Genomic DNA, 23,677 nt, shown 5'->3' on the forward strand with positions numbered 1-23,677 from the left:
GATTATTGACAATATTTGGAGAGGTTGTTTCAATCAATCATCAATTTCATTATCTGAACTGTGTCATTTTGAACTTATGGAATAGCGCATAACGATAGTTAACATAATTGTTATCAATATAAAGAAGAGTAAAAATATGAAAAATGACTTGGTAAATTAGGAAGTTAATTAAACCATAGTCTTGACAGTCATTTGACAGGGTATGAGTTTATAATTTTCAAGTTTTGGGTTAAATTTCGATATATTACTGATGAAATTAAACATCATTCATTCTACTATCAATATTTCTGTAAATAATCATTTTTTGAAAACCAGAATCGATTTTAACACCGATTTCACAGGTAAACAACTGATATTCGCTCCATTACTTTTAAAACAAAATGAAAGTGTTCTTGGCACAAGTGTTCACATCTATAGCACAAGTTATTTACACCTTGAAGAGCAAGGCCATACTGACCTTGATCAAGGCCACACATTTATAAAATTATTTAACAACTTTTTTAACAATCAAAGCCATGTTACAACTGTATGCTGTTGTGCAGCAGTGTGTTGCATGATTTTAACGATCTCACAGAGAGCATCTTCTTTGTAACTTAGTGTTGCACAGAAAATCTCCCATCTAACATGGTTATGACAAGTTTACTCTTCCTAGCTGTTTTATTGTTGAACTAAATGTTATAAGGAATTGATGACCAAAGCATAGTAAAGGGGCTAAGACACCTTTTGTAATGGCTATAAAGTCTATTTACTTCAAGGTACTTTTATTTGTTCTTGATTGTAAAATCAGAGCAAAAAACAGTTTTTACAGCTGTACAATACAGTTAGTCTGAATTTAAAAGCTCTCAATCCTGTTTTCAGGATTAAATCTGAACTTTAGAACCCGTGACTTTTGAAAAGTGCTCAGGTAGGTACATAATTGGTTCTGCCAAATAGGACTCCACCTGCGCAACACGCTCCATTATTGATTTCTGGATTAAGTGGAGGAACATAAGACAGCATCACTGATTAAAGGAAGATAAGACAGCAACACTGATTAAAGGAAGATAAGACAGCATCACTGATTGGAGGAACATAAGAGAGCATCACTGATTGGAGGAAAATAAGACAGCATCACTGATTGGAGGAACATAAGACAGCATCACTGATTGGAGGAACATCAGACAGCATCACTGATTGGAGGAACATAAGACAGCATCACTGATTGGAGGAACATCAGACAGCATCACTGATTGGAGGAACATCAGACAGCATGACTGATTGGAGGAACATAAGACAGCATCACTGATTGGAGGAACATCAGACAGCATCACTGATTGGAGGAATATCAGACAGCATCACTGATTGGAGGAAGTTACCAAAGGCATGTAACATTTCAAAAGTTAAAAGTGTTAAAAGTTTAAAGTTTATTATTTTAAACAAATATGTTAACAATTGCATGATATTATTCCTATTTACATGTGTGTATAAATCTAGTAGTATATGTATTATACAGTATAGTATATTTATATTATTTAATGTAACAAAACAACAAATGAAAGTAATTACTAATTAGTAAAAAATATACTTGTACATCAAACATGTATATTACTTTTCCTTTAAGGCACATTATTTTTTAGATTTTAATGCAGTATCATGTTTATCTCATTTGACTTAATTTGGCAATTGAATAAAAACAAAAAAATGTGTTTGATAAAAAGGTATCAGCCTATATTAAAAAAAATAAAATTATCGTAATAGCTACATCGCCACATATTACCCATTTGAAAAAGTGCCAAAATATTGCTAATATTTCTTTATCTGTTCCTAATTCATATTCATTTCATTGTTTTTCTATCACTTATGTCAAATAAGTTCAACAGGATAATGCATTAAATTAAAACAAAACAAAAATTTGGCATCAACCTATATTGTGCGCCTTCAAAAAGAATAAAGCATGATGCATAATTATCACACTTCTTCTAACAATGATTATTATACAATCAAGCCTGATATCAAATAAAGTATTGTGAAACATTGAATCAATATAAGGGTACCAATTTGATATATGAGAATACAGACAGAAATACAATTACTTTAAGGTATTTGAACCACAATTATGTGAATAGTAAATGATGGCAATCCCATAGTATTTTGGTACTGTTTTTCTATTCGCAGATAATAAATATACAAAACAAATACCTTAAGTAATGCAACAAGCATGCTTCGGCACTGAAATTTAGAAGAAATGAAGAACAATTACACAAATTGCAATTACTTTATCTATAGTGTATTTTGTTTATTTATTTTACATATAAGTAAACAGCAAGCAGTGACCTTAAAATTGATATCAGAATTATATGGGGTCACAAGGCATAACAATTTGTACATAATTGTTAATGGAGCTATCAGAAAACGTGCTTATTTGTGAGCTGTTTTACATATACAGACTTTAGATATGGTCAAAGCTTTTGCCCAATGATGACAATGGTGAAAAAAAAACATGAGATAAATATGCGCCAAAACAATTGTTCCCAGACTTAAAACCCAAGAAAAACAAACTCAACACAAAAAACAGAAGACAAAAATATGCTCAAAAAACAATTCCTGCTGAATAAAAAGGTTGTTCCCAGACTTTAAGCCCTATAATAACAAAGTCAACACAAAAAAAACAGAAGACAAAAATATGCTCAAAATAATTCCTGCTGAAACGTTGTTTCGAGACAATAAAATAACAAAATCAGCATCGACAGAAACATGGACAGCATAATTTCAACATGATTTGCCAAGAAACAATCATTAGTATCCAATTACTCCTTTTGCATTAATGGTATCCCTGTCTAAAAACATTGTTAAACATATTTAACAACTTCCTCTATACAGCGAATAATAGCAATAAACTTTGTTGTGCATAACTTAATGCAAACAACATCAACAACACTATAAAATAAGTTAATGTTTCAACTTTTTTAAATTATGTTTTGGATACCTATTTGATTACACAAATCAGGTATTAAACTTTATAGAAAAAGATCCCATGAAAAAGCATATAATATGCATAATGAATCTATGAAGATACATGCCTGTTCCACTTGACTCCCCTACACAACAATGAATGTTTGATCATATAGATATTCCTTTTAAATTTTTCTTTGATTGATTGCACCATATCTATGAATCTTGTTTAAACACAAGCAATAGCTATATTATTAATAATCAACACAGCAGTACCATCATGTGCTGTGTAATTTCAAACTCATTCTCACTAAACGGCTGTCCCATCATCCCCTTCTTTCTCCATTTTCTCCGAGTACGCCGTCAACAGCATGGTAAACTTATTATGTCTCTCATTCCTATTCACCCCTGCCCCTTTAAACCCCCATAAAAACCTCATAAAGAAAAGTGTCTCAAACATTTCCAAACTATCCCTTTCCGCATCTAAATCTTTCACCCTTGCACGCCCAGTAATTCTGTACACGCCACTTTGTGCCGTTATCACCCGTGCGAGGTCAAGGTGCATCAGCATGGTGTCAAGGCTGTTGTTAATGTCCGCAACTTCCCAAGGAAGGTAACTCTGTGAATCTAGAGTTCTTTCCAGTAGCTGTACAATAGCGTTGATGTTTGGTATGCAGATGTCCTGTACAGGAAGAGAGCCACTGCCCTCTTGTATCGTGCGGAGTGCCCCTCTGAGCTTTGTGTCAAACAGGAACGCGCTACTTGTGTGTGCCTGGCGAAGAACAAGCCATGTGTCCTTTAATCTCTGAATCTGAAAGCAGTAATAAATGAGATCTATCACACAATTGATGAATATCTCCACTATAACTTTTGTAAGATCGAGTAAAACGTGACAAAAATGGCAGTATCATCACAGTCCTTGCTGATAAATTAAATATACCTGTTGCATTGTTCTTATAAACCTTTAAGCTTTGTATTGCTTCAGAAATAATTTTCAGCATATCAAGCATGGTCACTCATAATTCTGTGAAGTTTGAAACATAGACAAATGTATAATAATTACAGTTGAACACCCCTATTCCGAACACCGTTTTTACTCCTTCTTTGTTTAACAAAATTTTTAATCTTTAATCTTTAATCCAAAATCGCTAGTCTGAAATAATCGCTATTCTGAAGTAAAACTTACGGTTCTGATTTGGTATTTCACACTTATTTATCAATTCTTATTTCGAACAAGATCATGTCATAGTTTTTCACCCCATACTTCAAATGCACTCGGGCATCAACTTGAGGTGACAATGGAGCACAATTAGCGCTTGTTAGAGAATGACATTGAGCACATGTATGTTACAAACATCGATGTCAGAAAATGAGCGATTCATTTGGGTGATGTAGTGTGTATATAATTGCTGGTTAACACAACCTGAATATCCTTCGAAAATGTCTATCTCATCAGATTCCATTCCCACATTGCTCACTCCACCAGCTACCGAAAAATCTGTGCTGTATTCCGAATGTATACATGTGCTGTCATTTTGTTTTAAATGTTTTATGTTGTTATAATAAAGAAGTATAATAAAGAATTATTTGTCATTTATTAAACAATAAATCGACAAATATTTTTGTATATGAAAGATCACTCAAACCGAATGTATCGTATAGGTACCGTGTAACCAACATTGCAATCTTCACAACTTAGTATTTCACGTCATCTACAATTCGCGAACGGTCATTTTCTGAAAATTGTTAATCCGAAATATCGCTATTCCTAAATATTTTTTTGGTCCCCATGATTTCGGATTAACAGTGTTCAACTGGATGGCAGATCAGATCATTTGATGAAAGCATGCTCCACCAACTGGTGAAGGGGCTTAAAAAAGCTTTGATATGATTATCGGCTCTAACGTACCTGTTTTGACATAAGTGCCTCCATGATGTTTTCAAACGCAAACAGGTTTCCCAGGATGCCCAGTGTTTCCATGGCAACCTGTATCCAAGTGGACAACATGGCCGCCCTGTCAATCACACGCTGACATGTTAGTATCATAAGCTTCACGAAGGCTTGAAGACAGAAGATCCTGCAAACATATTCATTAATAGTTTTGAAAATTTGTTTCTGCAGTAATTTAGTAAACTTGAATGAACTTTAGATGTAACCATCAAAATCAGAGACTGCGATTTGCACCATAACATCTCTTTACTCAGAATATCCCAAACTATATGGTACTAAACACCATAAAATCAACATTTTAATTAGAATGTACTAACTTCTCTAAACAGTGCTAACATTTGATGACATGTTCATTAACCAAAACACATTCTGCCACTTTAAGAAATGTAAGTTAAAATTAATATGGTATTACCTTTCCAGCATTTCCTGTCTGAGTTGCTTCCCCTGCGGCAGAGTGATCAGTTCTAGGCCTGACATGACCTTCACACCAAGGTCATCCTCATTTATGACCTTGAGAAGGTCAAGGTCAACAGCGGTTAGGTATTTTGCCAACAACTTGGTATTGGTCTTTAAAAGTGTGTCTCTCAGCTTAATTAACACAGATGGTTCTAACAATTTGTTCTCGTTTGGCAGTAATACTGATGTGTAGGAGTTCATGTTGAAACTTGGTTCACTTTCTATTGTTGGTATTTTTACTTTGGGTTCATCTTGTTCTTGTTTCTTTGAGAAAATTTCTTGTGGATGTTTGACCATGCCACTTTGGCCCCTTTTTAAGTCGATTTCCAGTGGAAATGCTGGAATGTCAGAATAATCATGCCCATCAAGCACATTAAAGTTTGTATCAGATATTTTCCTACTATCACCTTTTGGCACATTTTGATTGACATCTTTTGGTTGTAAGGTTGATTGTGATTGGCTCACACCATGGAAATTGTTATCATACAGTTTATCACCTTGGTTTTTATTGGCAGATTTGTTTTCTTTACTTGGAAGTTCATGAGCCCAACTAGGATCTGATTTAACCTGGCTGTAATCGCTGTAATCTCTATCGTCATCATCATACAATGCCTTATTTCTAACAGTCACCAGTGGCTTCTTTTTATATTTCACTGAAGGTATCCTACTTGGTTTTGGGGGTGGAGCTTTATGAAGGTCACTGTCTGAGATGGCAGGATTTAAACTAGTGGGAGGAGCTAACATGTCAAAATGCTGTGTGACATTTATACCAGGTGTGAGTACAGGAGCACTGCCTGATCGCTGATGTATGTAATGTGGGTGTTGATCAGAGGAAGGGGGCAGAGTAATGGCATGAGCATTGGAGGTTGGAGTCACCTCCTTGTATATTCCCGAATCAGCAGGTGGGAATGGCATTGATGTATCTCTTTCAGGACGGTAAAGGCCTGGAATTACTGGCAGGCTGTCTGCACGATCCATGTGCATGGGGAGGAGAACAGGGATATCGTTGATCGACAACATTGGCTGGCTTCCTGCCCTTTCCACATGCCTGGTTTTTCTCCCATGTTGGGGGCTCCCCGAGGGGCTGATTCTAGGACTGACCCCTGGGGTGCCCTGGGGGCTTGACCTTGGGGTCATGTTGGGTGACCTGTATTGCTCCTGAGATGGGGTGTTGGACCTTATGGGCAGGTTTTGTGTGTGGGGGGGTATTGAAGCTTGTGGCCCTACAGGGGACATTTGAGTGGAGACGGCTGGATGTGGGGCCATCATTGTCTGAGCAGGGACACTCATGTACATTGAACCTGAAGTCACTAAGGAACTTGGAGGAGTGATAGATCTACCAGGTAGTGATGCATAATGGGATGACACTGAGCCAGGGGGGTAGCCTGCCTGAGGGGCCACCAGAGTTGTAGGGGGCCATGCAGAGCTGGGAGACTGGTACTGGCCCGGGGTGGGGGAATTCCGGGTCCGAGGAAGGTTACTGTAGTGACTCCCTTGAGCATTCGCCATAGCGCTTAACATTCCATATCTACTGTCATAGAAACTCAATGGCATAGATCTTGCTATCGGCGTTGTAATTACTGCACCAGAGATATCAGTTATCACTTTACACTCGTCCTGGTAATACTGAACCAGACTTTGCACACTGGTGAAACAAACTTCTTCAAAATAGTAGTTCACTTTGGGCAACCTTCCTGGCCCTTGGTCAACGACTGAAGAGTTAATCACAAAATGAAATGGTCCACCTCTCCAGCAACAACTGAGCACAAAGTTTCCTGGCTGGGAGATACAGTCTCGCACTAAGAAGTCCCCATTTTTCACCACGATTCTCTCCGCTCTCTGCCGCGATATACTGCCATGATACCAGGCAAAAGATTTTAGGTCAGCAGGATCACCATGTAGTTCTATCAGTAAGTCATGCTGAAGACGTTCTGAAATATGTATAAATGTGATGTTTAGGTTTTGTAGTTTGAATATGAACATTTAATTTATATTTTGAATTGCTATTTAATCAGTTATATTAAAGATTTTTTGTTGTTGTTAAATTTTGCATCAAACAATTGAAAAACACATTGAATATTGTTGTGTTCATTTTGCTTGTCTTTTAAAATGAACTCATTTGCGGTAAGAGTAGTTTGAGAATAAAAGAAATAATTTCTGAAAAAAACAACACACAAATAATGTGAAGAAGCTTTGCCATTAATTTGAGAGAAAGTTTATATGAACTTGAGTTGTTTTTGTTGATATATTAAATAATTTCAGATTGATCTATCTGGTAGCCAAGGTAACTTACCAGGGGAGATATTTGTGGACACCTGCTGGTAGTCAGGACTATTTACTGCCGATGGGGGTGACCATGACAACCTGTTAAACAAAGTTAAAAAACTAATTCTGGCCATTCTATTTTGCAGGTGAAAAAAAATGAAAAAAAGAAATATTCCTAAATGTTACATTAATTTTTTTATCAATTAACATAGTTTAAGTACTGATGTTGAAAAAGAAAATGTAACTTAAAGGATTGATTCCATTTTTTGTGCCACATGCAGTATGAACACTCTGGCACAAGGGCCTTAATTCTGCCCTATTTACTCATGTACTGTCTTAAAAACAGAATCTTATAGTGCAAATTTGTCACATAATGTTTCACCTGCACATTCCTAAATAACATTTAAATAGATAATTGCATGTTCCAAAGTGTGGCACTATTTTGATTAATACAAATTAACACTAAGTAATTCTCAGGGTAAACAAGAAGAATAATCCTGTAGTTTTCATTTGACAATTGGTTTAAAATTTCCCCCATCTAAAGTACAAAGAAAGCCCTGGGCATGACATGACCAATTCCCAAAAAGCACAACTGCACATCAAAGGTTTGCAACCTGAGGTTAAAACTATTTGTGTATTGCTGGTCTGTTAGTTCAAAATATTCAGTATTTAAACAATGCAACACTTAAAAATAAAATCATAACATACTGGGCAGTGGCTGACTGACTGCGCTGTACTTGTTGGAGCGGGCTTGGCTTTCGTCCTGAAACACAGACACAATGTATATCAATAACAAGGATTACGACACCTTAATAACCAAAACTATTGCCTGGCCAGTCAGGTGGATAGCACACCAATTTCTGACTTAAAAGCATCCTGGGTTCGATTCCTGGTCTTGATGCCTGAGGTTGGATGGTGGTCAACAAAAAGAAATAGTAAACTTCCTGGTACTCAAGTATAAGATCACATTGTCATGGAAGAGTATTTAGACTAAAAGCATTCATTTATTGATGTCAAATAAGTAAGTTTCAACAGGAGCTGTCATTTAAACTACAAAATTATGGTTTCATGACTCTACCTGTTTTTCTTCCACATAAAAAAATAAAAGACACAAAAAATAAATCTGATCTTTGAAATATATATTATAATATAAAGCAACAACTGTTATATCCACACCGACTATGATTTATCATAAGAACAACTACCAAAATGAACTGCAACTAACAAAACATAACAAGTGTCTGTTTCCTACTGATATGTAAGAGTATAGCTTCAATCATTAAGTGTGTCCTTATCAACAAATGCAAAATACTCACTCTTATGTTCAGAGAATGATTTTCACTGTAGCTTGGTATTATAGCTTGCATAGCGATAAACCACTTGACATTTCTATATCAAAAACATATTAAGGCTAAAAAAGGACCTAGTACATCATATTATATTTATTTTTAATTATGTTTTTTGGCAACTACTGTACTAAATCATATATTGTCCGATATGAATCCAATTTCCATGAACTGTGCAGATCAGATTTATCTCCTTATTTATCCATTTAATAATGAAAAATCCCACTCACAAAACTATCCCCTCCTCAAATGCATCATTTTTGCAAATGACATTCTATAAGTGCTTGTTAATCATTATTCATTAACCTCAATTATTAGTCAATACACAAACTGGTCATCACTGTTTGCCGCCCCCACTCTGACAGAAGTGTTATACTTGACAGGCTGTTACTGATGGTTATATTAATGGACTGGCCGACACATGGCCAGGAGGCACAACTCTTACATTGTTGAAATGAGGTGGCATCAGTACAGACCCCTAACACCCCTGATATAGCTAAAATCTATCTATGAAATTCATAAGTCTTAAAAATGAAAAATAGAGCCTCGTTCAGTCCTACCTAGGCTCCTGCAAATTACACAAATGTGACTACTTAAATATCATTTACGCGGTTTGATGACCTTCAAAAATACTCTTGTTGATAAGAAACTTTAGTCATACTCTTGCAAAATTGTTTTCAGTTCCAAAACATATAGGCAAAGGGACTGTTCCCCACATACAGGCAAAGGGCCTTTTCCTCCCACATATAGACAAAGGGACCATTCCCCTCATGTAAATGCAAAGAGCCAAGTTCTCTCATGTATGGGCAAGGCCCCAGTCATCCCACATATAATAGGCAAAGTGTCCAGTCCGCCCACGTAAAGGCAACTGGGCCCCAGTCAGCAAAAGGCCCAGTCCCCAAATGTACATGTGTAGGCAAAGGGCCAAGTCCACCATGTATAGGCAAAAGGTCCCCCCCCCCACCCCACACACACATTTAGGCAAAAAGCCCAGTAGCCCCACAAAAAAGGCAAACGGCTCAGTCCATGCAGATACAGGCAAAAAGCACATTTCGCACGTATGTTGGCAAAAGGCCCAGAGCCACATGACACAAAAAGAGCACCAGAGGTGGATGCCAACACTCATCTATTTTTCTCCTTCAATCAAGGGACATAACTCACAAAGTATTTCAGTTAGATTTATGGGGCTTGTTGCACATTTCCATATTGCCATTGTGATTATGCACACAACGTTTCATAACAAGAGCTGTCACAAAGACAGCACGCTCGACTATTCCGCCGCTTTTCAGTGTAAGGATTGAAAAGTTTTGGTGAAACATGCATGGATCACTGTTAGATTAGATTTCAATGCAATACATGATGTGCGGAGATATTAACATAAATGTGGTTACACGCAAAATTTTAACCAGAATTTTTAAGTGTAATAATAAAGGGCCATTATTTGCAAAACACAGTTATCTAACTTGATTATTCAATTAGGTTGGGTGGTTGAATACCATTGTATAAAGTCTCAATGCAAAACATCAAGTAGTTGCTGAGATATTATCCTATGTGTGCTAAATTGCAAGACCTTAACCAAAATTTCTAAGTCGCATAATAAAGGGGCAAAAACTATATAATATGAAAGAAAGAGTTATCTTACTTGATTAAATAAAAAGGTTAAATGGTTGGGAGCCTGTGTGTAAAGTTTCAATGCAATACATGATGTATTTGCTGAAGCATTGACTTAAAAGTGGTTACATGCAAAACCTTAACCAGAATTTCTATGTTGAATAAAAAAGGGGCCATTATTTGAATTTAATGCGTTATCTTACTTGGTTATTTAAGTAGATAGGATGGTTGAGTACCATTTTATAAAGCCTCAATGCAATTCATCCAGTAGTTGCTGAGATATTAACCTATGTGTGCTTACATGCAAAACCTTAACCAGAATAGCACATGCAAAACCTTAACCAGAATTTCTGAGTCGAATAATAAAGGGCAATTATTTGCATTAAATGCAAACTAGAGTTATCTAACTTGGTAGATTAAGTAGGTTGGACGGTTGAGTACCATTGTATCAAGTCTCAATGCAACTCAAGCAGTTGCTGAGATATTAACCTATGTGTGCTTGCACGCAAAACCTTAACCAGAATTTCTAAGTCAAATAATAAAGGCCTATTATTTGCATTAAATGCAAACTAGAGTTATCTAACTTGGTAGATTGAGTGTGTTGGATGGTTGAGTACCATTGTATCAAGTCTCAATGCAATACCTCAAGTAGTTGCTGAGATATTAACCTATGTGTGCTTGCACGCAAAACCTTAACCAGAATTTCTAAGTCAAATAATAAAGGCCTATTATTTGCATTAAATGCAAACTAGAGTTATCTAACTTGGTAGATTAAGTAGGTTGGATGGTTGAGTACCATTGTATCAAGTCTCAATGCAATACCTCAAGTAGTTGCTGAGATATTAACCTATGTGTGCTTGCACGCAAAACCTTAACCAAGGGGTGACGCCGACGCCGACGCTTGGGTGAGTAGTATAGCTCTCCTTATTCTTTAAATAGTCGAGCTAAAAATAGCTTGGAAAAATACATATGGCAAGTTATTTTAAATTGCCTCTGAACATAAAAAAATACCACCCATACTTGACAACCTACACTGTTATGTCCTTATATTCAGCATTCCATTGTGAATAAACACTAAGTGTATCTTTCACCTTAGAGGTAGGGACATGGATCTTGTACACGACACGTCCTCTTGGTATGTCAAACACATTTGGCAAGTTATTTTAACATCTGTCCATACAAGAGAAAGTTACAGCCCGGACACGACAAACTATACTCTGTGTCCTTATATGCAGCATTCCATTGTGAATAAACACCTAAGTGTGACCTTGAACTTAGAGGTAGGGTCATGGGTCTTGCACGCAACACGTCCTCTTGGTATGTCGAACACATATTTGGCAAGTCATTTTAAAATATGTCCATACAAGAGAAAGTTACAGTCGGGACAGGACAACCTATACTCTATGTCCTTATATATGCAGCATTCCATTGTGAATAAACACTAAGTGTGACCTTGACCTTAGAAGTAGGGAAACGGGTCTTGCACACGACACATCCTCTTGGTATGTCAAACACATGTGGCAAGTTATTGTAAAATCTGTCCATACAAGGGAAAGTTACAGCCCGGACACGACAACCTATACTCTATGCCCTTATATGCAGCACTCCATTGTGAATAAACACTAAGTGTGACCTTGACCTTAGAGGTAGGAACACAGGTCTTGCACGTGACACATCATCTTGGTATGTGGAACACATGTGGCAAGTTATTTTAAAATCTGTCCATACAAGAGAAAGTTACAGCCCGGACACGACAACCTATACTCTATGTCCTTATATGCAGCACTCCATTGTGAATAAACACTAAGTGTGACCTTGACCTTAGAGGTAGGAACACGGGTCTTGCACGCGACAGGTCGTCTTGGTATGTGGAACACATGTGGCAAGTTATTTTAAAATCTGTCCATACAAGAGGAAGTTACAGCCCGGACACGACCACCTATACTCTATGTCCTTATATGCAGCACTCAATTGTGAATAAACACTAAGTGTGACCTTGACCTTAGAGGTAGGAACACAGGTCTTGCACGCGACACGTCGTCTTGGTATGTGGAACACATGTGGCAAGTTATTTTAAAATCTGTCCATACAAGAGAAAGTTACAGCCCGGACACGACAAACTATACTCTGTGTCCTTATATGCAGCACTCAATTGTGAATAAACACTAAGTGTGACCTTGACCTTAGAGGTAAGAACACAGGTCTTGCACGCGACACGTCGTCTTGGTATGTGGAACACATGTGGCAAGTTATTTTAAAATCTGTCCATACAAGAGAAAGTTACAGCCCGGACACGACAACCTATACTCTATGTCCTTATATGCAGCACTCCATTGTGAATAAACACTAAGTGTGACCTTGACCTTAGAGGTAGGAACACAGGTCTTGCACGCGACACGTCGTCTTGGCATGTCAAACACATGTGGCAAGTTATTTTAAAATCTGTCCATACAAGAGAAAGTTACAGCCCGGATCCGACAACCTATACTCTATGTCCTTATATGCAGCATTCTATTGTGAATAAACACTAAGTGTGACCTTGACCTTAGAGGTAGGAACATGGGTCTTGCACGCGACACGTCGTCTTGGTTTGTGAAACACGTGGCAAGTTATTTCAAAATCTGTCCATACAAGGGAAAGTTACAGCCCGGACACAAGTTATCGAGCCGGACACATGGACGGACGGACGGTGCAATTTTAATATGCCCACCTACGGGGGCATAAAAAATTGCCACACAAGTTTTTAAGAAATGCCATCAAAATGTTGCAGATAACTATGTGCACGCCAAGGCAATACAGTTCCCCTTTTTTCATAGAAAATAAGACCAGCTAAATGTATGGTTATGTAGAATTTTAAGACCCTCATGGTTAAGTAGACGGTTGGCATTGCATTTTTAAGACCCACCTGGTGTAGTAGAGCGTTCATATTTGTCCCGCAGTATGGTTAGGCTGGAGAAAATTTTGGCGCGGTGAGCCGCATTTCGCACACCAAGGTCATTGATATCCGACTCCGTCAATTGCAAGATGTCCTACAAAACAAAAGAAATATTATTTTAAGAAACAATTTATCTTTTTTCTTATGATTTGAAATCTGAATCACAATCCCACTCCCCCCCCCACCCCCCCCCTCTCATGAAAAATACTTATATTCACCTCAAGTTCCTTGAGCCATGTTGGTGTGGCGATGTGTCACCCCACCATCCATACTAATTAAAAATACTAAATTCTTCTCACCTCGACACCTCCATATTCCTGGAAGGCAGACAAATACTGGCTCATGTTGACGGAGCGGCTCAGCCCAGCGACGTTTGTATGGCGATGTGTCGCCCCACCATCCCCACAAATTAAAAATACTAAAAAAAAATTCTCACCTCGACACCTCCATATTTCTGGAAGTCAGGCAGATACTGGCTCATGTCAAGGGACTCGAGCCATGTTGGTATGGCGATGTGTCGCCCCGCCATCCCCTGCTGGTGGTGACGCTCCAACACCAGTCTGCAAATAAACAACAATATCATTGTATACATTTATTTGCAAACAACAAGGTGATTTCATCTGTACACTCAGATTCTCGCTGCATACATCTTTCTATTTCTATTTCTAGGTAAAAGTCATGGCTTCTAAAACCAACACTTTGTCTGTCTCGTCTGATTTCAACCTTGCCAGACATATTTCAGTAACAGAAAACTGAAGGTCATCCGTAGGAATTGCACAGGAATGATGGTACATTTCTCATCTGTAACATACTTACTATTCTGATTATTTTGTATTCTAGATATTTGATTGATCATTGAGTTAAACAAATGAGTGTTTACACTCATCAATGCATCTGTCAATGGGATCACCAGATGGATTTTTATTCAATCATATAGAAACAACAGCCATTTTCCCATTAGCATCAAAATATATGTCCTTTTACACTTGCAAGCCTTATTAGATGCAAAGGGAGTCTTTTCCTGGGCCTATTTTCCAATTCTGCAACTTAAACACTGCCTACCGTAACATGAAAAAAAAATCCTATTTGTTCCAATTGACACAATTATATTGACACTATTCGTTTATAGTGCACCTGCAACTGACATCATGGATATAAACCAATACCCTATTATATAATTTCATATGACATTTGTAGTCCATATTTGATATTATTTACATGACTCTATACATGTCTTTAATATCATTGAATTCAGCAGATTTTAAATAGTTTGCAGAATGGGGAAAATTGGTTCTTATTTAGAACACAGGGTTCCCACATGGACACGCTAAAGAAACAGATCAGTTTTTTATTATATGAGGGTTATTAAGCCATTGACACATGCGTGCTTGATAGCACAGAGGCATTCACACCAACATTAGGGAAGTTACTATTTGTGTTTGCTTTACTGAACAATAAATACAGAAGCAGGGCTACGCTGAATAAACTTCGTTCCAGAAAAGTAAGACATAGAAGTTTAAATTGCTTCCAAAAGAAAAGTTCACCTGTAAAAGTGATTGGCTGAATCTCCCATGAGTTTTAATAGTCCACAACACTCAATCCAACCAAAATCAGAACAATAAATAAATCCAAGTTAAACTGCGTTTTATATTTAATTCATGCTGCTCCCTATATTGCAATTCAAACAATCAATCCCGCGCACTTCTGACTCATAACAGTATCTATTGTAATTTTTACAATAAAGTACTAATTATTATGAGCAAAACTAACTGCCGTGACTTAGTCTCCCACAGAATGATCCTTTAAATGATCCCTATCAAGGGTTACACATAGCTTGTAATGTAGCAGGCTATGACGCCCTTTTTTAAACCATCCAGCTACCCACTACCGACTTGTATTTAAAAAGACTTAAAGAAACCTTTTGTTTTTAATCAACCGCTCCTGTGGTCTCCGCAGACTTGATCAATGATCTCTTATATTGTTATGTCTGTGTAATTCAATTTCAGTTCATTCCATGCCAAGTCAAACTGTCTATTTACAAGTTTATGAGTGATATTCTGGATTTATTCATCTTAAGTGGCACCATATAGGTTAACTCATTTATTTTCAAATTTTTACTGCATTTCAAGTCTAATTGATTTAATTCTAATCAAAACAAATTTAAGCGATAATTGGGTGCTTTTTTAGCTGAGGGTTCTGTTACGCAACGTAGCAATTAATTTAAATAAAAGTCCCATTTATAAAGGCTATTTTTTTATCAGTACACAAATCATACGCTTTTTTGTTTTGATCATTAAAGTCAAATGAGTTAAGCATAATTAAATAATGCAAATGAAATAAATAAAAAAAAATTGCATCAGCCTAAACTGTGCCAATTTAAAACCCAAACCCACTACTCTATTAAAAAATATAGTTTAGGGGCAAAACGAGGATAATTAAGGTGACATTATTTCAAATAAACAAGACTTTAACTATTTTAAAATTATTAAAGAGTTTCTCTGAGCCCATTCTGAACAATTGTTCACCAAACGACGGGAGATATCGAGCTGAAAGACTGACACGGTGTATTATATACCTGTCACTAACAGTTTGTGCACCCTGCACGCACACTCAAATATCAACTTTCATAGATATGGATCCGGCTGTAACCTAAATTGGAGTTTTCTTTCATTGTAATTTTTGTATAATATCAATGAAAATATTATATTTATGACATGCAAACTGAATATAATTGTTGAAATTTAATTTTCAAGATCCTCACTTTTATGAGAATGTCATGGTTTTTATTGCTATTTTAAGAAAGAGTAATTCTACTCGTACCACTTTTGTATTAATAACATAAAATAATATAGAATAACAAAATGTTAAATATACCTGTATAAATCTTCTTGTATCTGATCTAGCCTTGTCAGGGCCATGTTACACATAACCTATTATCTACTAACACCTAAATTCCAAGAAATATCACATCACATTCTTAGCTTTCATACTAATATTCACAACCAATAAAGTTTATTTCATTATAAAATATAAGAAAAATTGTATGTGTCTCATTTGAACTGTGAAACTCTCCTATTCCCTATAGACATAACAATCGCAGTTCTCCATGAATTCAGAGTCAATAAACTTCATTAGTAAAAAAAATATTAGCAAGTTTTGTGTGTTTTTATTTGAATTCCGTAAATCTTCTTTCAGCTAAAAATAAAACAGGTGGGGGATAAGATAAAATTCTGCACTATGATTTCTAAAGGATTCGTATATAAATAAATTACTTTTTTTCTCAATAATTGATAAAAATCTAGCATTGATAGAGAGACGTCTAACTGGGATTTCTGTTTTATGTGTGCCAGAGATATTTCTTCAGTGGCATCATTAATACAATTCACACAGGTCATAATATCTCGGCAACTTTTTCAAACCGTTATTTCAAATATTGAGTGATTTCATCTAATGGATACAGGCCCCAGTCTCTTGAATAATATGAAGTCCCTTACAACACGGTCAAGCTTTTAGCACATTATTTTTGCTTTCGTATAATTTGTGTTATTTTATCATTTTGAAGAAAATATTATCATTTTGATTAACACAATAAACCATATTTTGTTATGTCAAGTAATGTTAAAGCAAGTAATTTGGTTAAATGAAATAAGATACTCATAGAATTTTTCGAGAAATTAGGTCCAGATGTGGTCCCTGGGGCGAAATGCGTGGGCATGGCACTATTTCAGCATACAAACAGGAGAGCCCTCTTTATCGAACCAGCATCCTAATGCAAGATTGCACTATTGGGGTAAATATAGAATAAGATCACCAATAGAAAGAGTAGGAACGGGTTAGCCCCGCCTCCAGAAAGTCCACATGGTTTGTACAGTAAATTTTAGATGCAGATTTTAAATGTATCGACCAAAATCAAAATAGGTCTTTCTTTAAAGCAGCCAATTTAATACAAGTCAAAGGGACCTTAAGGAGCCCTGTTGAAAATCTGTTCATGAAATGATGAACTTTTTGTGAGCATTCATGAACTGTTCATTAATGTTCATGAACTGCCCATCAAGTTCTTTAAAGCTCCATCAGCTTAGATCATGAACAAAAGTTGATGCTTTTTTCATGAACTGTTCTTCAAAAGAAGTTCATGAACCTTATGCCATACCCTGTTGAGAATAACATGAACTTTTCATGAGCTATTCATGAACTTAATTTGTAAACTTGAAAGTTCATGAACTCCCACATTGTTCATGAACTTGATTTGTCAAAATTGTTATTCATGAACAGTTCATGAATAGTTCATGTTATTCTCAACAGGGTGGCCCTCAATGCTAGACATCATATTGCAGAGGATTTTGTTGTATAGAGTTCAGTAGAAAACAGCTAATGCAGGTAACCTCCCCTGGTTAGAGCACTTTCTTGTGCTATCTCATAATTGGCTAATTACTGATCTATGCAGGATAGGGGAATGTGATAGTTTCAATTAATTAAGTTGGCTTCAAAATTCAGAGATAATAAGAGCATCACTGAGTGAACACCAACACTCATCTTCTTTTGAAGAGTGCTTTTTGCACGGCATATATAATTTATTAGAATATTATTAGAATAATAATCACAAGCATAAAAAGTATATGTTTAAGAAGTGGGAAATGAAACAGAATATCAGCTCTGAATTCATAAAAAAAACATGTCTGTTGTACAAATGTGTGTCTGTGAGAACATGTGACCAAGCATCAGTTGAATATTTTGAACGGTTTTTGAGTTACCAACCAATTCAACTTAACCCAGATTTTAGTTTTTGCACAACAAAGACAACAACACCAAAGCTATAACATTATCCTGCCTTTTTTCTTCAAAAAACAGACAGCCAAAAATAAGTATGACTTTGTACTTATATATATAAAACTAGGAACTTACTCAGTTATGTTCCTATGACAACATGGATCCATTTTATTTGTCCTTTAAACAACACAATCATGAATTTACAGTCTGGTCTAGATGGCAACATACAATACCATTAACATAGTAATTCACATCAAATGTCTAACTATCAACCCCAGACAATTAGATGAATTAGACGAATAAGCAATCAATTAAACACATGAATGAACATAGGCAAACAGTTCATTGCATAAAAAGGCTGGACATGAATATTTAATGCATGCATGCTTTTTTTCAACACTGTTTATTTAGTGTTGAACAATTATTTTTAAGGGATACTTGCAAAATAGACTGTATCAAATGGAAAAGAGACACCCCCACAACACACACACCCAAACACATTGCCTTCAGGGCTCACAGTCTCTCAGTTCTAGCACATTAGCAGTTGGGTTGTTCTCATCATTTTGGAAAAGGCAATGAGCCTGTCTGATTGGGAATTACCGGTACCTTTCTTTTAGACAGAAATTTGGAATCAGATTTTGCCTAGAGATGAACAATCATGCTTTGAAAAAAATAGGCATGAAAAGATAAAATAATGCGATAAAGTTTGTTTCTTTAAGAAAACAAAAATTCTTTCAACGGTGGGGGGTCCAATTTGTTGATAGAATAAACTCAGTTCAAATATAAAAAAAAATCTATGGAAAAGATCGGTGACTATCGATAGTGATTTGCCATAATTGATTATTAGAATTATATTCTTAAGAGCCCCACTTCATTCCCATTTCTCTGCTTTTAGAATTGATATTCTCTTTTAGATACATAAATTATTAGAAAAAAATGTAATTAATAAAGACAAGTAAAAAATTGCAAAAGAAATATGACTTTATAAAATAATGAGGCCAGAAAGCACATTTCAATTATAAATCAATCAGTAATCATAAGGGTTTCAATAAAAGATAATCAATAATAAAAATTTGGTTTGATTAAAACCAATATTAATTGTTTTCAAACAAATATGTATACAAAAAATCATAAGAAATGGTTACAGGAAAGACTGCATTATTAAAATGTTGTATCTAACTTATTAGTTCAATAAATCTTTTAACGCCTGTGTGAGCCTCCACAAAAATGATAAGACTATCGTACATCAGATTTCAAGGCCGTGGGTAAAACTCTTCATCAAGGGAGACCATCATGAATCTTGCACCCACATAAATATGTATTGGCAGGGGAGCAAACTCTGCACTATGAGAACATCATAATATGAAGCTCTGGAGTTTCTTATAGTTTCAATAAAAACTTTATTTTCTTCAAGTGTTTCAACTAGGTCATAAATCTTTATTATGTTATTGTTTTGTCATTGAAGTAAAAGGAATTAATACATGCAGTAGAATGAATTATTTATATAAAATTCTGTGACAACTTCATTTACACATTTTAAATTAATTTTAAAAAAGTGTGAAAAAAATTGCCGTAGTTAAATATTTATTAAAAAAAAGAACACCATTACTTTTTTTTTAATTCTATTACTATTAATTACCTGAAGATAACAGAAAAAACTTTTACATAAATGTTTAATATTATAATTCAGAAACAGAAGTTAAAAAAAAATCATGTTCTTTAATAATATTTAATTAATACTTGTGTTATCTGTAGAAGAAAATTTAGCAATATTTTTTAATAAAACAATGGCTTTTTTTTAAATACCTGTGCAAGTCGCACTGCAACTGTTGGAGTTTCCATAGATTTGACATTGTTCTTCACTTTTTGATGAAAGAATATTATAAACTTTAAACTCTATGGTCTTTCCAAAGTAAAAACTGAGTTTTGGGGGCAAAATTCATGTATAATTTAGAAATTAACTTTTTTCTCTACACATCAACATCGCACCAACAGTTTTACATTAATAAGATTTCCAGACTTCTGAACTCCATCCTCACATGAACCATTTTCCTTGGTCTTTCCGTGAAAAAGAAAACTATACATATATCTATAAGGTCCACATTTTTCTCTCGCGCTTTATAAAATAACACCAAATAGTCTGTATCCTTAGTAAAACATTAAACAATTTAGTCACAAAAGGCTGGGTGACTGTCCGACACTTTTCACGCAGAGTTCATGAAATGCCCCGCAGAACTTCAGTGTAAATAACAGAAAACAGTGTGCAAACATGGGTATAACTTGTCAATGAATAAACAATTTATTCAAATAAACATTGACAACTCAATGTATGATTATTCTCTCTGCAGAATTTACTCAATCACAATTTTCAAACATCCACTGTGTGTCTCATGCATTATCATTGTAAAGGACATCATAAAATATGATGCTTGAAGGCCAAAAAAAGAAAAGTGATATTCAAGTAAAACATCTCCTTCAATATCAAAGGAGAAATACTTTATACTGTATTAGACCTGAATCAGAAGGAATATATACTCCCTTTGGCAGGACTAATATAACTGCTGCACAATTGCTAGGATATTTCTGTATTAAATCATTTAAAGTTTCTAACAAGTTGATGCTTTGGAAATTCTAATATTATGTCCAATTCTTTGTCCAATTATTAAATACACATGATGTTTTCTTATTATTTCTGGACACCTCCCACACCAAATTCTATCTATTTCATCATACAGGACTTAAAAACTTCATGTCAAAAACCATAGGTCATTACAAACTGTCCCTTTCATTAACTTATTAATGTAAGGAAAAGCATTCTGGAAGAGAAACCCTTTGCAGCAAAGATGTAGAGTTGGTGTTCAGGCACATCTCTCAGCAAAAGGTACCTTCGGATTTACATTTAATAATTAAATAGCTGAAACAGTTGCCTCAAGTCGTGTTAGAAATACAGCAAATCTCAGGTGTATCCATAAATTTCCTGAGCAGTAACAATTTTGAAGTTTGCAACGATGATGTTTTTTTCATCGTTATTAACTTTAACAAAGTTCTGAAACGCTAAAACGATCAGCCCATATCATGTAATATATTCAATGATCCAGACCAGAAAATAAACAACTACACTGTTTTGTAGTAGGGAAGTTGTATATTTTAAGTGAAGTTTTCAAAACAACTTGAAAATCTGTTTAAGACGGTAACTTGTTCATTTTGTTCGCTGCCCTAACTTGTAGCATAATGATTTGAGAACCATGCATAAAACGGCATGAATAACAAATAAATTGCAGTCAAATACCGTGATATTGCAGATGGCACATAAAAACAGAATAAAACCTCACAACAAACGCTGTTTCTGTAACTACTTCAAATGTGAAGGTGCCTGTGTTAGCCTCCATGAATCATTACCATAATATAATATGTTTCTTTTATGTATGAATCTACTATAAATACAACTACCAAATTAAGAAATTTACTTACCAAAACAAAGTTATTCTACTGTTTCCTTGATGAAGTCTATAATTCTAATTAATACAGTAACACAAGCTAACAGCTACAGTGAATCCATTCAGAAACTAGCTTATAATTTTATGAAATTCTCATTTTAAGAATAATTTTCCCTATTATTTAATATGGCATACTGTGCATATCTCAAGCTGTCATCGGGAGGAATTTTGAAGGTGTGGCAAGACTGTATTAATTTTCGAAGACAATGAGGTGGTTAAGGATAGACATGTTTACATTATCCTTGTTTTATTATGAGGTAGGGATACAGTATCAGTAAGTCATTTTGTTTAAATAGATATGCTAATTTTTCATTATTATAACCACACTCCCCCTAAAAAAGTGAACATTTCATTTCAATATTGAAGAAAAATTGTGCTTAAATTACACCAAAATCATCCATTTGAGACTCAAATAAGCCAAATTTTTTGGACCCCAAACCACCTCATCAGCATTTTGGCCGATTCTTAGGGTTCCTGTGGATGTTAGCCCATGCCCCTTAGATGCCCCACTTAAGTATGCCTCATCTATGCTCAAATCCTGGGTCTGTTCCTAATTTATATTTCAGTCACAAAATATTACCCTCCCACTGCAATGATTACCGTAATATATTAATACTGTCAGTTGATGCAAATGGATATACCTTAAAACTGAATTTTGTAAAACCTCAGAGCAGCATAAAATAAGGATACCATATTCCAACCTTTACAGCAAGTAGCATATCATGCATTGGAATATATCTCACTGTACATTAATAAAAAAGCCTTTTTGCTATGGAGAAGAAACTTAACCTAAATGCACATTTATAAAATTGCCCCTCCCAGGACATTTACCAGTACCGCTAGTGAGATCATCCTTCACCCACAAAGTGTATAATTACAGCCACCAGCATTTGACCTTTAACAAAATCTGTCTCATGACTTCTAATGATCATATTATTCATCTGTTCATCCCATCAAATGTTTTTGGCAGTATATAATTTTATATACCGGTACTTCTAAATTAAACAAAATGTGATCAACTAGAAACATCATTTTTGTCAACATCAATATCAAAAACAATAATAATCTTTATCATCATTATCATATTCAATCAAACATTCTGAAAATCAATCAATCAATCAATCAATCAATCAATAAACCAGCAAGCCAGCCAGCTAGCCAGCCAACCAACCAACCAACTTCATCATTCAGAGTTTCAGATTTTCGAATGAATTGGATATTTAAACTAACTACACTTTGCTTTCAAAAACATAAACGAGATGTAATGATAAGTTGAATTTGTTCTCAAAAAATGATGCAGAATGTATGAAAACAAGAAAGGTTCTTTTGTTCTTTCAACAACTACCTTGAGCAACATTTTGTATGAGTTTTTATATGCCTTTTAATTATGTTTTTCTGTGATTCAAATTACAATTATTACAAAAACATGCTGCATATGTAAAAAAAACCTGATCATTGTAGTCCAATGTTTTTTTTATCTACAATGTATAAGATTTAATTTTATAAAATTAAATTTAAGAGAAATTGTTTAATACCTATTTGTTATAAAAACAATGTTTTACCAAAAAACAAGTACCAGTAGAGTTCTTCAAGCCCTTACAAATCTATAATCTTGAAACTGTTTAATAATCCTTTATTTTCTTAAAATAAATATTTTCTACTTACAAAGACAAACTTGTATTCTAATATTCTGTAGTCATTGCTCCATTTCTTTCAATTCATAGTCGTTTTTACACAATCAAATTATTTTTTTCATAGATAGATACATCCTTTATATTTTTCTTATAGGGAACATACATTTACAATGAAGATATAATATTTCTATCCTAACCGAAAATAAGTGTATGGTAGTTTATGAATACTGACACTGGCATTTAGGGCTGTTTATCTTCATAATAAACAGTTTATTCTGGATGCC

The 23,677-nt window shown here is 35.1% G+C and overlaps 1 protein-coding gene across 6 annotated transcripts in view; it reads right to left on the reverse strand.

The window, feature by feature from the left end:
- Positions 1-1,388: 1,388 nt before the first annotated feature.
- The window catches only part of LOC128223944 (breast cancer anti-estrogen resistance protein 3 homolog), a 32,364-nt gene continuing 10,075 nt past the window's right edge, over positions 1,389-23,677 (reverse strand). For 3 of the 6 annotated variants that reach the window (XM_052933452.1, XM_052933453.1, XM_052933456.1), the window contains 7 exons: positions 13,932-14,055; positions 13,466-13,589; positions 8,312-8,366; positions 7,632-7,702; positions 5,295-7,269; positions 4,841-5,009; positions 1,389-3,742 (listed from right to left, as the gene is read on the reverse strand). In XM_052933452.1, coding sequence (XP_052789412.1) covers positions 3,242-3,742; positions 4,841-5,009; positions 5,295-7,269; positions 7,632-7,702; positions 8,312-8,366; positions 13,466-13,589; positions 13,932-14,024 — 2,988 coding nt within the window. In that variant the 5' untranslated portion in view covers positions 14,025-14,055 and the 3' untranslated portion in view covers positions 1,389-3,241. Of the gene's footprint in view, positions 3,743-4,840; positions 5,010-5,294; positions 7,270-7,631; positions 7,703-8,311; positions 8,367-13,465; positions 13,590-13,931; positions 14,056-15,039; positions 15,339-20,068; positions 20,131-21,733; positions 21,874-23,677 lie in introns of those variants that run through there. The other 3 variants (XM_052933455.1, XM_052933450.1, XM_052933451.1) reach the window with 3 other exon arrangements.

Source organism: Mya arenaria, chromosome 17, assembly GCF_026914265.1.
Source record: "Mya arenaria isolate MELC-2E11 chromosome 17, ASM2691426v1".
NCBI classification, from domain to species: Eukaryota; Metazoa; Mollusca; class Bivalvia; order Myida; family Myidae; genus Mya; species Mya arenaria.